This window comes from Natrix helvetica (assembly GCF_964273705.1).
Source record: "Natrix helvetica genome assembly, chromosome: 1".
In the NCBI taxonomy this organism is placed as follows: Eukaryota; Metazoa; Chordata; class Lepidosauria; order Squamata; family Natricidae; genus Natrix; species Natrix helvetica.
Genome location: NC_138548.1, coordinates 253,171,350 through 253,186,922, shown reverse-complemented (window position 1 = coordinate 253,186,922; position 15,573 = coordinate 253,171,350). Strand labels below are relative to the sequence as shown.

Genomic DNA, 15,573 nt, shown 5'->3' with positions numbered 1-15,573 from the left:
AGGAACCTCTAACACAGTGATGGCGAACCTACGGCACGCATGCCACAGATGGCACACGGAGCAATTTGTCAGGGCACACGAGGCGCTGCCCTTTCAGTTGGCCAGTACGCATGCGCGAGCTGGCCAGCTGAGTTCACCGTTTTTAAAAGCCATTTTTTTGCCCTCCCCAGGCTCCAGAGGCTTTATAGGAGCCTGGGGAGGGCGAAAAGAGCCTCCCCCGCCCCCCCGGAGGCCCTCCGGAGGCTTCAGGGACCGTCCGGAGGCTTCTCTGAAGCCTTCGGAATGCTTAAAATGACCCTCCGAGCAAACCGGAAATGACTTCCGGTTTTCTCGGAGGGTCGTTTTAAGCGTTCCGAAGGCTTCAGGGACCATCCGGACAGTCCCTGAAGCCTTTGGAGCGCTCAAAACGACCCTCCGAGAAAACAGGAAGTGACTTCCGGTTTGCTCGGAGGGTCGTTTTAAACGCTCCGAAGGCGTCAGGGTAGCCTCTGGACAGTTCCTGAAGCCTTCGGAGCGCTCAAAACGACCCTCCGAGCAAACCGGAAGTCACTTCCGGTTTGCTCGGAGGGTCGTTTTAAACGCTCCGAAGGCGTCAGGGAAGCCTCCGGACAGTCCCTGAAGCCTTCGGAACGCTCAAAACGACCCTCCGAGCAAACTGGAAGTCACTTCCGGTTTGCTCGGAGGGTCATTTTAAACGCTCCAAATGCGTCAGGGAAGCCTCCGGATGGTCCCTGAAGCCTCCGGAGGGCCTCTTGGGGGGCAGGGGAGGCTCTTTTCGCCATCCCCAGGCTCCTATAAAGAGCCTCTGGAGCCTGGGGAGGGCGAAAAAAGCATGTAAAAATGGGGGGGTTGCCCCTGTTGTGCGTGCATGCCCACTGGGGGGTCACGCATTGCATTATGGGTGCGGCACGCCCGCACACGATCCCCCTGCCCTACCCCCACTTGTGGCACACGAGCCAAAAAAGGTTCGCCATCGCTGCTCTAACATATAAATTTCTGATGAAGCAAAAAATATCCAGGATATCAAGTCAAGAGCTGTGCCCATGCTACTAGGGGATAGAATATTTGATTTATACACAAATGCATTATTAAGAACATACTTGTATTTTAAAAGACTTCAAAACAGCTAAAGCAAGCTATCTTTACAATAAATGCTTGAACAATATTAATTGTTCTTTACTATGGCAACAGTAATTGTGCTAGATGAATTTTATAGCTTAAGAAGCTGCTGAATACAGATCTAATCTAATAGTTTCCCGGTTCTTGGGAGGCAGTTTTTGGGTATTTGAAATAATATTTTGTAGAAGTCAAAAATGTAAACAAGCTATTTCAGTTTTTTTAAGTGAAAATACAGAAAATGTTAACATATACAGATATAATCATATTTATAGAATGAAGCAATTACTTCACTGGCTTCTACATAATTTGCAAATTGCTACTGGTAGTCAAAAATAGTGCAGTTGTCTTATTTTCTCCATGGTTTAGACTAACTATATTCTGATTTTTTATTGAACAATCTTGTGTTCTTTATCTTGTGAAAGGTTAAATCATGATTTAAAACATTGTTACTTTCACAGACATAATGTTATATCTGACCTTGGACGTCTGTCTTGGGAAATAAACAATTTATGTTAAAATGGCGATGGAATAGATGGATTTTTTAAAATTATCTTTTTCCTCCGTGCAGATATAATAATGAACTAGACAACAATAAAAATGTTTTACAAGTCATTAAAGTCTTAGATGAAAAAGTGTGTTCATTTGATCAACATGCAAACTCTCTGCTTGCCTATACAATACAATATGCAGTATTTCTGATGGAACAACAACCATATTCCTGTATGCAATGTTTTTATTTGCTTTCAAAAACAGAAGTATTGTGGGAGTAGTAACTAGAAGTATGTTTTTCTTTACTTTTATGCGTTTGAAAATTCTTATCTGCATAGCAGCCATACATGGGGGAAACAAGGGGTGTCAGATTGATGAAAACAGTGTTGTAATGTTTGATGGAAGCCCTTCTAGGTGTACAATATTGTGATGTTGCACATTTGTCCAAAAGAGCTGAACTTTGCAACCCCCACTACAGTGCTACTTTTGTCAGAATTAAATCTATTTGATTGCCGCTGAACTGGAATATGTGGAATCAGTTTTCTGCTTTATCATTTAACCATTCCAAACCTGTTCCCAATCAAATGCTAATAATCTGTTTCAGCACAAGAACTCATCAGTGAGCCCATGTCACGCTGCCTTCCCCTTTCTCTATTCTATTTGTTTAGTAGAAGAATTTTGAATTACCACAATGTTTTAAGAGTTACTTTTCCACAACAAGTTAAACATCTGATGTGTTGATAAAGAAATGGATGATCTTCCCATTACTTTCCCTGTTTCCCCGAAAATAAAACCCGATGTCAACGCCTAAGGCGTTTCCATGACAACTATCAACTTGAGAGGGCGGGGGAATGCCATGCATACTTTTGGCCAGAATAAAAGTCTCATATTTCTGTACTGAAATGTGAATGCAATGTCCAGAAACCTGCCATAGCGTCCTGTTGGAGAATGTGATTGATGACCTCGGCCAGAGGGGAGGGGACACAGGGGTAAAGGTTAGACGCCATTAAGTGTGATTTAGTTTCAGCTACACAGAAGTCAGTGTCAAGATGTTAGTCCTAATACATGAATGGTTTTTTTTAACCTTGTCTCGGGGCTCGTAAATTAATTAGGGCAACTCTTGGAAACTTCACACCCAACTGAGAATAAGCCCTAGCATGATTTTTCAGGATGCTCGTAATATAAGCCCTACCCCCCAAATAAGCCCCAGTTAAGATTGTCAGTCAGACAGACATATTTAGTACTGTGTTCCCCCCTCCCCCCCAAAAAAGATCTAACTGGAAAATAGGCCCTAATGCATCTTTTGGAGCAAAAATTAATATAAGACCCAGTCTTACATTTGGGGAAACATGGATATGATCATTTTTTCCCCTTCGAATGAGCTGATCTGAACATTCTAATCTTACATTTCTGAATATGTGTCTTTCAAAACAGGAGATGGTTGTGGAAATATCCAAACCAGTCCTGGGATGCTTGGATTGGTCCATTGAGGAGAAAACAAAATATTTTCAAACCAAAACACATTGTTTTTGTGTGTATCTGATATACATTTTTATTATTTAGTGCTTACTTAAATTCAAGTCAAATTCTTATGCCACAGTTTTGGTTGCATTTTATAGAGAACCGTCCTTCAAAAATATGAGTTTCTTTCACATGATACTGTCTTCAAGCTCTGGCTTATATGTCTGAAGTCCAGGGCAGGATCAGCCATATATTTTCCAGTGTCATCCTTTTTTGCCAATCTCATATTTTGTCAATATTTAATAAAGTCAAGAATGGTGTGGTAGCCTAGTGGTGAAGATGCTCACCACCCGCTTGGAAGATTGGGAGTTCAATGCTAGGTATCAGGAGGTGTTTCTCTTCTAGGACATAAAGAAAAATATCTGCTATAATTCTGTATGACATCAGGAAGGGCATCCATCAGTAAACGGTCAGCTCCATCCATTCACCCCAACTTTTCCCCAAATTCAGGCATTATAGGGTCATAAAAAGGGAGTTTTTAAATAGCTAAATATACAAGTTTTTCTACTATGTAGAAAAGAATTATCATTAAATATTTATCAAAGTATTAGGTTCTCATAATCATAAATTTAAATGGTCGGATAAATAGATCATCTTCTTGAGACATCTTTTGAAAAGTCATTGTGCAGCTTCAATAGAGAAAGACATTTAACTGTATAACCAGCTTTTCTACATTTGATAATCTGTTTTATTTTATTTTTTTTCGTTTATCTTTAACCTTCAAATAATTACATGGAGCTACCGAGCATAGATTTTTTTCCCTTATCTTATTACTCTGTCTCTGTGTTTGGTATTCAGTGGTATTGATTTAGTTTCAAGGCCATTCACTCCCTAAAAGAAGGGAAAAAAACAATAGTTTAAGTCTTTTAATCTCTTTCCCTCAGAGTTGATACTAAGTATTTTCTGGCTAATTAAACTTTTTTGGTTACTTTCTTCAGCACTAGACATCCATATATATAGAAGGTTAAGATCCTCCTTTCTGTACCATATATAAGAAACAGGGATTTTGTCAGAATTTCCACCATGAAAACATCACAAGATAATTATTCACATGCTACAGCTAAAGCATAAAAAATGAAAATGAACAGCTGAAGTACATAGAAGACCATTGGCAAAGCTTACATTGGTATTGTGTGGAAATACATATGTTGATAAGTCTTTATAAATTCTACAAATTTTGTAGGATTAAGTAGTAGACTGAAATGGTCAAATTCTGGATTGTATTACTTATTACTGCCCAATATGCGTCTCCTCCTCCCCACCCACTCGTGGTAAACTAATCTGTATTCAACAGTATTCTGCTATCATGTTTCTAGAACCTTTGTATCTATGTATATATGCAAAGCTGAGACTCAGCATCTCTGTTACTTTTTATATAGCTGAAGAGAGAAGTAAAAATACCATTTCATTTTTGTCAGTGTTCTTAGCTCTTCAATATTGCTCAGTTAAAACTATGACTTGTTTAAATTTGCTGATCATTAGTACCGAGGTAAATTAATACTGGCAACAATTTATTTCTTATCTAAATAAGAGGTGCACATTCTGAAGTCAGGTGCAAAATTTTAATTTTAATTTTAATGAATTTCAAATTTTATTCAAATGTTAACAGCTTTATTAACTCCACAAATGAAAAATCAGAAAAAAATATTCCTGACATAACTGTTGCAAGAGTTTCTAGAACAAGGATTTTGAGTCCTTTGAAGACATTAATTGTCTTTGGAACAACACTTTTTTGAAGCATATGAGCAGGTTTAAACTGAAATACTCTGAATCATTCTCTGATTGTACCAAATTGGCAGTGTTGGTAGCTTACTTCCTGTCAGAATCTTCCATACAACATTACATTTGCTATAGCAGTCAAAAAAAATTCTGATAAGTTGAAGCAGTGGGATAATATTTCCCTCTTTAATCCTTTAAGAAAAAATAAACCAGGACACATTTATTAAAGCTATATTTTATTACATTCCTGAGATTTTTTTGGTCACTTTCTGATTGCCACAAAGTCTATGGACTCATTCTGTTGGAATCAGGAAAGAGCATATACAAGCTGCAATTAAGGCCTGAGAGCATATTCCTGGGTCCATCTTTGTAAGAGGAACTAGAATAACTGTAATGAAGTTGTGGCAACCTTTTGGTGCTACAAGAACTACCTTCATGGATGGATTCACATATATGGGTGATGTAGAGATGTGGGGAAAAGATTGAAGTGATTCCCCCAAATGCTTCTCCCGTGTAATGTCATTTATATATCAACACATTTGGTGGACACTTAAACAATGACAAAGCTAGTGAAAATGAGTTTGCCTTTTTATAAATCCATCAAAATTTGCAAAGATGAGAAACATAGATAATTATGTGACCTGTTCTGCATAGTGACTAAGAATTCCTATTTTTAATTCTAGCTGGTTTGCTAATTTCAACTTTTCCTGTCTACAATATTGCTTGCCATAGCAACCATTCATCCAAATTTCTGTGGTGAGCTTTTTTGTGGAGATGTCCTGCCATTGTCCACTTAGCATACAGATGGAAGACTAATGCTATAGTACACCTATTTCTACAATGTGCATTGGCTGCTTATTTGTTTTTATACTATTGTCCTCACCTTTGTTATCTTTTTCAACTTATGCATGCTGTTCTTTCTCTGTTACAAAGTTTAAGGAAGCTTGTGGTACAAACTGGAATGTTGGAGTAATTTGAAATTTTATTGCAATACTCTTCTACTAAGAGTTCCCCATTAAAAATAATTATGGCAGACTGCTCCCAAATAAGCTACATTTTTCACATATGCTAGTTTATCCAGGTGGGAAATTTTAGGTCCTATGCAAAATATTCCTTCCTTTAACGCAGCTTTTAATTCCATTAATTTTTAAATTAATGCTTTTATGTCTGCATTCTGTTGATATAAATTGGTATGCTATCATTAGATAAAAAGTGGTATAGAAAAATACTGCTAGTGATTTAGGCACCAAAGTTGTTCCTTTCTCATTTTATATTATTTCTCATGGTTTAAAGTAAAATTTCGTACTATGTGTTTATTATTTTTAAATAATACAACAGAGAAAAAGGCAGTACACTTCATGTCTAATGTAAAGTTTTGATTTTTGATTTATAATTTTAATCACTTTTAAATCTTAATATTGTGATGGCCTTGCAACAGTTTTAAAGTAATTTTGTATCTGGAATCTTTCCAGTGCTTGCACCCTACTGGGTCCTTGTAATTTTGACTTTAAAGGTAGAAAATTGAAGATTGATCTGACAGCCTTTTCTAGTTAATTGTTTCAGGTGGATTCTCTTTCTGATTCAGTAATGAATGCCATTTATTACAGGATGATGTGATGATGCCACAGAGGATAAGGTTGCAACGGGAAGCTAATATTAAGTATCCAAGGAGTGTGAGTATTTTCATTTGCAATGAGTTTTAACATAAAAGCTTGGAAATCTCTGTGATAACATTGACTGCATTGGAATGTAGTTGTTAGTGACAGAAGTCCCCATTGCCATTGTCAAATAAGAAGTACTTCTAGTATTAGTGTACAAGTTGTACCTGGTGAATACATGGCTGAGTTCAGGTTTGAAGTAAGCTATATAGTAAAATTAACTGGAACTTTATCCTACAGTGAACTGAATGCAAAAAAAGAAACTATGATTTAAGATTGTTACAGATTATAATAGAGCAACATGTGATAACTAAAAAGTTTTACTACCATATACAGTATAATAGAGGTTTCTAGTGGATTACTTAAATAATTGGTCGGCTGATTACATTCAACCTGCTAAATTACAGAGTTTGTAATTATAGAATTCTTAAGTTAAAGTAGAACACTTATCAGAGTTACAGATAAAAAAAATCTGATAATGAATTTAGATGAAATTATAACCATTTTGGTTTGGATAGATTTTATTCTGTATGTGTGTGTATTTAATTTTAGAAGGCACTCTGCAAAATCAGGTTGTGTTCTTGGTGCAACTGTAAGCAGCCTGCTTAATATTGTTTATTTTGGATTGGTTTAGGTTGAGAAGATTGGGCATTCTTGTGAAAGGGGTGTAAAAGCTGGATAAGGAGAAAATAAAACAAGCCTTTTTTTTTTAAAAAAAAAAGAGTATGCTGTGGTCCCACCAGATAAAATTCTCAGATATGTATGGCAAGTTGCAGAGGAGTAAAACTTTTTACAGTTATACCATGTTGTGAAAGAGACAGTTTGACAAAATAACCGCCAACACATGTAGTCACTACAGATGGATTACTTTTAATAAGCAGTCATAAAATACCATATAACATTTAGTTATTTTACTGATCTCATTCTGCTGCACCTTTCAAGCAGTTGTTTAAGTTACAAGTATGAAGAAATTGTCTTTTGAAGTGAATGGGCTTTCTTATAAAAAAAAGGTGTGGGAATAGATTTGTGATGTGAGAAAATATTTTATTATGATTAATTCTCAATTTCGTTTTCAATTTTATACATTTACAATATGTTCTGACTTAAAATGTTTGGCACTTGTTTTCCATAAGTGTCCTTTTGAAAAAGAAAAGTAGCAAAGCAAAGAACCTTGGGGGGGCCTGAAAGAGGATAATGCCAGATCAGTGGCGGGTTCCGGATCCCATTGCAACCTGTACGGTGTAACGGGGCCGGGCGCCCACCACATGTATGCATGCAGCATGCGCGCACACGTACTTACCGCCCGCAATGCTCCAGCTGTTCAGTGGAGGGTCGCGCAGGCAGTGTACACTCCGTGTGCCTGCACGGAAGCCCCAAAAACTTCAAATACTGGTAAGGAGCACAGGTGGGTTGGTGGGCCCTCCGGAGCACCGTACTGGAACGATACCTGGTGCTCCCGGCAGGCACTGGGGCATACCGGTTGTAACCCACCACTGGGCCAGATGGATAATTCTCTTTTTCTTTAAACCAGAATGAAAACAACAGAAATAAACTGTTAACTTTTAGGCCTTTATTTGTACCACAACATTGTCATGTCTAACTTGGCAGGCATCATAGTCAAAGAAATCCAGAGCGGACTGTGTTCAAAAATGAGTTGAGTGTGTATATTTATTTCTTGTAAATAAAAGATAGATGTGCATGTAGACACATATGAGCTCATATTTTCCCAGGTCTCATTTCACTTGTCTGAACATGTTGCATAGTAGGCAGATGACAGAAAAAGATGGCATTGAACAAATATGTGGCTTGCTCGTGACTTGCAGGGTCCACAACTGTAGCAGTTGTTAAATTAGTCTTGTGTATGCTTGACCTGGGTACACAATCCTTGTAATGGATTTGCTTTCTTCTAAGAAGTATTTTATTTGTTTTTGCCCTGTTTGTTGCCCGATTCTCAGTGCTATCTGCTTTTAGATAAAAGGATGGTATGGGAATATATAAAATGAAAGTATGTTTCCATCTTGACTTGTTTGGATTGTAAAACAAATAGGCATCCTATAGACTTCCTATCATTGTTTCTTATCTGGCAAATCCAAAGTGTTGTCAAATTTAGTCTCTTCATTTGGAGGCAACATTACAATAAACTAAAATACAACTAAACTGTTTTACAGTAAAGCTTTCTGTTTTATGTGCAATGTTATATTGAAAGCAAAATCACTTTGCTTTTGATGTCTGTTTCTGTTATCTTTTTTATTTGCCTTGTTCCCATAGTGGATAATGAAGGATGAGTAAGTTGCCTGATAGACAAACAGCTATCTTAGTGTCATTAATGAAGTAGAACATGCATCATCTTGTTCAAGTTTCAGGAGATAGTTTCATCTTTTGCAGCCTGATATTGTGAACAATATACTTATAGTGATTTTTTCCATTGCATGTTTTCTTGGCCCAGGGTAATTTAGGTTATCTGCATGGTCTCGGCTCTTTGGAGGAGAGCCTCCAGAGATCATTATGGAGTGGTCAAGAAATCATTATATCACAGGGTGGTTTTCTCTAGTAAAGGAAGCATTAGTATAGTCACAGGAATTAATCCCAGAATTAAAAAAAAACAAACGTGATTAGAGTGAATATCTTCCTTTGTTTTGTTTTTTTAAAAGAATTTTATTGGTTTTTGAACATTTATAGGGAAAGGTAAAAAGGGTACAAAGAAAATTTTGGCAGCTCCCGTGCTAGTGGTAGAAATCCCCCCAAATCTCACAGTTTTTACAATGTTAAAGATAAAAAGGGTACAAAGAAAATTTTGGCAGCTCCTGTGCTAGTGGTAGAAATCCCCCCAAATCTCACAGTTTTTACAATGTTAAAAACAACGTATAAAAGATGAGCATAAACAGAATCTTGTTTTACATTATATCATCCATATGTTCAATCATCTCTTTCTTTGTCACTTTCTAGTATATCAACAATTATCATAGTATTTCAAATACATTTATTTTTGTGACCTGAGCCTTTTCGATATTGCTCCTTCCTCCCTGTCCCCAGGTGGAGCCACAGCCCCCCCTTCATATCTTGCACATTACTACCTTTTTCACCACCTCCCCTATTTTCATCCTCTAGGAGGAAACTATGTTTTTTAATGAAGGCTTCAGCCTCCTCCACTGTATTAATTCTGATTCTGTTTCCCTCCCAAAAAAATCAACATTCCCGCTGGCAATAACCATCTAAACCAAACTCCCTTATTGTATAATTTCTTTGATAAGGAGGAATACGTCCTCCTTTTTTCCCTTATTTTTTTGGAATTTGCTTTAGAATGGTGATTTATTTATCTTTATATTTTAATGGTCCCTCCCTTTGGGCCCCTAGTACCTCATCCCTCGTGGTCCTCCTAATAAACTTAACATGTACCTCCCTTGGAATATTATGTGTTCTAGCATATGCTGAATTAATCCTGTAAACCAGATCCATATCCCACCACAACTGTTCTTTATTTCTCTTAATATATTCTGCTAAAATTGTACTCATAATATCCTTAAGATCTTCATTTTCTGTCTCTGGTAGGTTCTGGAATCTGAGAAAAAAGGACATTCTTTCAAGTCCTATTTTTGTCATACAATTTTCCAATTCTAAATTTCCCTTCCGGACTGCCTAAACCTCCTCCCCCAATCCAGCTGCGCCCTCCTCCAAAACCCCAATTCTTTGTTTATTTTCTGTTAAATGTTGTTGTACAGCTCTGAGTTCATTTTTAAGATCTGCCACCTCTTTTTTCAGCTCATTTTGACCCCTCATAATTTCCTGAAACATTTTGTTAACAGATAGTTCTTTTGAGCTCTCTCCAGTCCCTTCTTGTTGTAACAATGAAGTAATCTTCGTCTGCTGCATGCTTGGACTGGAGGTGGCAGAGGGAGGAGCCGAGAATGACTTGCCCGTTGGAGGTTTTTTGGGCCCCATTTATCTGCGTTCAGAGATGATAAGTCTTTTATAAAGAGAATGGCGTCAGTGGAGCACGCAGCTGTGTCAGTCCCAGGAGGCAGGCAAATCCAAAAGTAAAAAGTTAGTTCTCCTTCACAGCTCCAAGGCACGAAGGTACAGCAGAAAGAGGAAATTAATCAGGAAGACCACGTAACGGGAGAGGTCCAGAGTGCCTTCAGAGGGGGGTTTAAGACAATTACCAGAGATTTTTTTCCCAAAGGTAGTTTCAAAAGGCAGACTTCGTTTGTAGGTATAAAAGCAAAGACGGAGGGGCGCCATCTTGGCTCCTCCTTTCGCAGGGAGAAGAACAAGGAGTTCCATAAAGTTTTTTCCTTTTAAGAAAACAGCTCAGCGATCACCTCTTGCAGCTGTGATATCAATCATTCTCAGATAGTTAGTACAAGTGGCAAGACAGCCTTTATTCTCTCTTCCTTCCAATATAGAGAGAGATAGTTCAAATGCCGCTTTGTCCGAGGGGGGGAGGGTAAAGAGAAAGAAACACCCCCCTCTAATCCTCCAGTTTCAAATAGATTGAACAAAAACTTACAATAGTCTGCTGCCTATCTGTTAACGATGATTAAGGAGATTAGGGTGGTTCTCTCCCCATTGGCATTTTAGCCGCTCTTCTTTCGCTTAACTCTTTCCTCCCAGAGCCCATTCGGTGAAAGGGAAGACAGCCCGCAGCTGTCTCATGCCCCCCTCCTCTCCCCGGCACCTGGGGCGAGGCTGGAAATACCCCCGCCAGCTGCTGCCGAGTCTGGGGGATTCCAACAAGTCGCCCTGCGGCAGAAGACCCCTCCAGGGCCCCCTGTGCTCCTGAACGGAGCCCACCAGGGAGACGAGCAGCGGACAACACGTCCGTCACCTACAGGAACCGGAAGTGATCTCGTGAATATCTTCCTTTGTGAGGTAAATGAGAGGATCACAACAATCCAACCATAGATATTCTGGGAGATACCAGTTACCTTAAAAATATCTCACTCTTGTGTCTGGCCTGATTAATTGTCTTGATTACACTGATGGATAACCTGTTTGGAGAGAATCTATTACCCTTACCTGGTCACTCAACAAATTCTAATATCAATCCTTTCCAGTTAAATATGCTCACTGGGAACATTGTCTTCAATAATTTCATTTATATACCCTCAGTATATCCAGAAAATAACATGTTAGAGCTGCCACCAGATCCTGTATTGTTTTCAATGTTAGCAAACAGGGAAAGTAGTCAGAGGTTGGGCAAAGAAGTTCTTTGATAGACTTGCAAGATTGAGGGTTAGCCTTTTGAGGTAGACCAGACTAGGAAACCAAATCACATAGGCCAATACTAGTTTTATTATAAAGACATAACCTTGGAAGTCTGAATATGCTTCTCTCGTCTTTCAGTTTATATTTGTGAGAACTAAGGAGACATCTTATGTCTTATCTGAGACATTTTCTTGTATTACAGTTCTGCTACAACTATAAAAAAACTTGTTTTATCTAATTGTTGTCTTGGTTGTAACTCTTCCTCCTGTCCCTCAAGGTCATTTTTTCTGCCTATAAAAAAGGCTAAAGTTCAACATAAGTGGAGGCTTGTAAGAGATTCCAAAAATAGCTCAAAAAAGTATTGGGATGTTTTAGAAATAAAGGGAAATACAAAGAGCATACAGTTCATTGCTAGGAAAAAAATGGTGATTTCATAATGGATAGTGGTGAGGAGGCAGAATATTTTAATTTTTAATCTGCATCTCAATGGGTCCATATAGCTTGGCAGGATATAAAATGTAGAATGCCAAAGGCTCTGTCTTGGCTTTGTGCTGTTCAACATTTTTGTCAGTATGAATGAAGAGATTAAAGCATACTCAGAAAGTTTGCACTGAGTAGTGATACTTTAGATAAGAGAGAAGATTAAAAATATCTGGGCTCTGAGCTGAAATGAATAGAATGGAACTTAACACTGAGAAATGAAACTGCATTGGATAAGAAAAGTATGAGATGCAAACCTAGGATGATGGAGATCAGATCTCAAAATATTCAACTATGTTCACTTACTATGTATGTTCAAGGGAAAGAAGGTGAAGCAGAAGTGAGTATTTCCAAAGGAGATATTGGCTAACAGGCGTAGAAATTTTCCATATCATGCTGCAATATTCTTTCCATCATTACACTTTCACATAGATTAATATGCACAAAATATATTTTTAAATAATGTAAATATTTTAGTTTCAGTAATTTTTAAAATCATTTTACTTCAGATAAATATTCTTAAAATCTGTTAATTTCTAGGAGTTAGAAAAACAGAAAGACCACCAACTCTATTATGCTTTTATATAATATTCTGCTTTCTCTTTGGAATGATAAGATTCTGAGAAAGCTATATTAATAACATAAAATAAAATGTTTTCTAGAAATCAGGAAACATCTGAATAGATTTTTCATGCTGAATGTTCAAGATAGCTTTAGAATTCAAGAAATGCCCTGTTGCTTTAATGTGATTCTGGTATGATTGTTTTACAAAAACGTGTTCATGTCTAAAACCCTGTATAGTTTATCTGCTTTGCTGACTGATGAGGTTTGGAAAAGCAGCCCTCTGTGCTTTTTAAAAAGATGTTGAACTAGAACTATAGCCATTTAAAAAAATCATATTGATATGAATAAAAAGATTTAGTACATTTTATCATTAAAAAAGAGAAGTTGGAAGTCTAGTGCTTATGATGGTTTAATGCACATTTCCACATAGTTTGCTTGAAACATGCTTAAATTCAGCAGTATGTTTGCTTTTCATTAAACTGGGCTTTCAGGCGTCTTTTTTCAGTTTGGAGTTTCTGCAAAACCACAGTGGATTTTCAAAGAAACTGTTAGTTCAAGTCTGTTCTACATTTTAATGAAATAGTACAAATCTAAACCATTCTCTCTGATACAACTTAGTAATTAAATGTTAAATCCAGTATGGTCTCCACATGCCAATAACCACATCTAACAATGATGCTATTATTGCAATATTACAAAATGGTTACTCAATAGATGATCATTCATATGCTAAAACCACAAGTGAAGGTACTAACAGAGTAGTTTTTTATGTTTTAAATAGCTAAACATTGGCATTGTAAGAACTTTTATGGGATTCATCTATATTCTTTCAGAATAAATATATAGATAAATCTTGTTCCAACTTTCTAGCCAAATAATTGCTTTTTATATTATTTGTTCATGGGTTGGATATCTTTTTCAGTGCTTTTAAGCATTTCAATATTGGGAGATTATATTAATATGAAGCCAGAGTTTTCAAGACTTCAGTTAATCAACATAACTGAAAATTTCGTAAGTTTTAATATTAACTTCTTTCCTAGTTAGCTGTTCACATATAGAAAATTAAAAATACATTTTTGCTAATGCTTCTTTTGGTAAACTTGGATTTTCTTGCATATTTCTGAAATGAAAAAGATAAATACAGATAGATTAATCTGAAAAAACTGACTTGTAGATAAATGACATAGGGAAATCTTACTATATTAATTGAAGATCAGAAAGAAATTAAAATATCAAGTCTTTATTAATATAAATCTTACCTAGTTAATATGTCTTTTGTTTTTTATTTACACCTGGTATTTCAAAAAATGGGGTCATTTTGATAGGTGTCAATGTATCACAAGTACAGAAGTCTACTTACTTTCACATTTTTCAAAATAATTTCAGTTATTTTAAACAAACATAAAAATTAACCCAAACTAATTGGCTCTTAAAAGGGGAAAGAAAACAAAATAGTGTAAGAAAAGAAAAAAGTTAACAAAAATAGAAACGAAAGGAAAAAGTAATGGTTTCTTCATAGCAATTATAATACAAATACATTTTAATCTCTAAGGCTGCATCACATTACTCTTCTTTCTATTATCTATCCTAACTGTCAAAATCATGTCACAAATTCATTTTTTTTCACTTTTACACAAAATTTCCATAAGAGACTTCTAGTCAGCAGTGAATGTAGATAATGTCTATTTTCTAATCAAAGAAATTAATGTATCCATTTCAGCAAAATCTGTCAACTTCACCAACTATTTCTCCATATTGGGTAGTGTCAAATATTTCTATTTCTGGGCATATAAAAAAAACCTCACTATTTTGATCATATGTTGACATAAACTTCCATAGCTCAGGGTTTGACAGCACAGAAGCAAAATACTTCGCTGCCAGAGTCTGAGGATATAAATGGGGATGCACTTCGCTATTCTTCTTGGGATTATGACCTCACTAATATTCTCTTGCCCAGCTTATTCATATCACTCTTACTACTTTGGTGCTCATTATAATGTTTGTAAATAGATTTTAGTTAATTTCTATAAAATGAAGGTGAAGACTCCTGTATTAAGAATAACATATTATACACATATAACTATATAATATAGCCATTTGTCAAAACAAGATTTATTATCTGTTTAAAATTTTTGAGTTCAAATCTTTAGTGGCAGCTGCAGTGATAGCTTTGCAATGTTCTCCATGTAGACCTGAGGCAAAGGAAATCATTTCAAAGCCAAATCTCTCCTGGAGTTTTAGAGCTGATCGGGTATATGGCTTTGGCCCTGGCCCATCTCTACAGCAGTCATTAACTATAATCATGAACACATGAAAACACGACTTTTCTTCAAAGGAAAATAAAAGGGGGCAGCTTATTGGTGAAATCTTAGAACTTCCTTCTAATTTTCCTTTTGTTTTTACCTGCGGCAGCACTTCTGAAACTCATTTAATTTGCATTCCATCATAATCTAATGCAGCTTGCAACTTCTTCAATCCAAGTCACTACAGCATGCTTTCACCTATTATCTTACGTTGAATTTTTGAAACTTTGTTGCTCCAGATTCCTTTTGACTCCCATTGAATTGTATCATTTTGTGCTAAACATATGTGTTATATTAAGTTATGAAGAGAAGAATTATTCCTTAATTCCCCCTCAATAATATGAATACCTGAACCTTTTTAAAGCTTTAATTGATATGCTAAGTTGATTGCAATTGATGGAAAAATGTTGCAATTGTTCAATGTTGAGTTGTGAATAAAGGCAATTATATGTGTCCCAGGATAACGTTGCAGGATCCAATCTGAGTTTGTCACCAGACCAAAGGTTTATTCTATC

The 15,573-nt window shown here is 36.6% G+C and overlaps 1 protein-coding gene across 1 annotated transcript in view; it reads left to right on the top strand.

The window, feature by feature from the left end:
• The window catches only part of B3GNTL1 (UDP-GlcNAc:betaGal beta-1,3-N-acetylglucosaminyltransferase like 1), a 175,406-nt gene that overhangs the window by 17,752 nt on the left and 142,081 nt on the right, over nucleotides 1-15,573 (top strand). Inside the window, exon 6 of the mRNA XM_081963584.1 lies at nucleotides 6,456-6,521. Within this exon, the coding sequence (XP_081819710.1) occupies nucleotides 6,456-6,521 (66 nt within the window). The remainder of the gene's footprint in view (nucleotides 1-6,455; nucleotides 6,522-15,573) is intronic.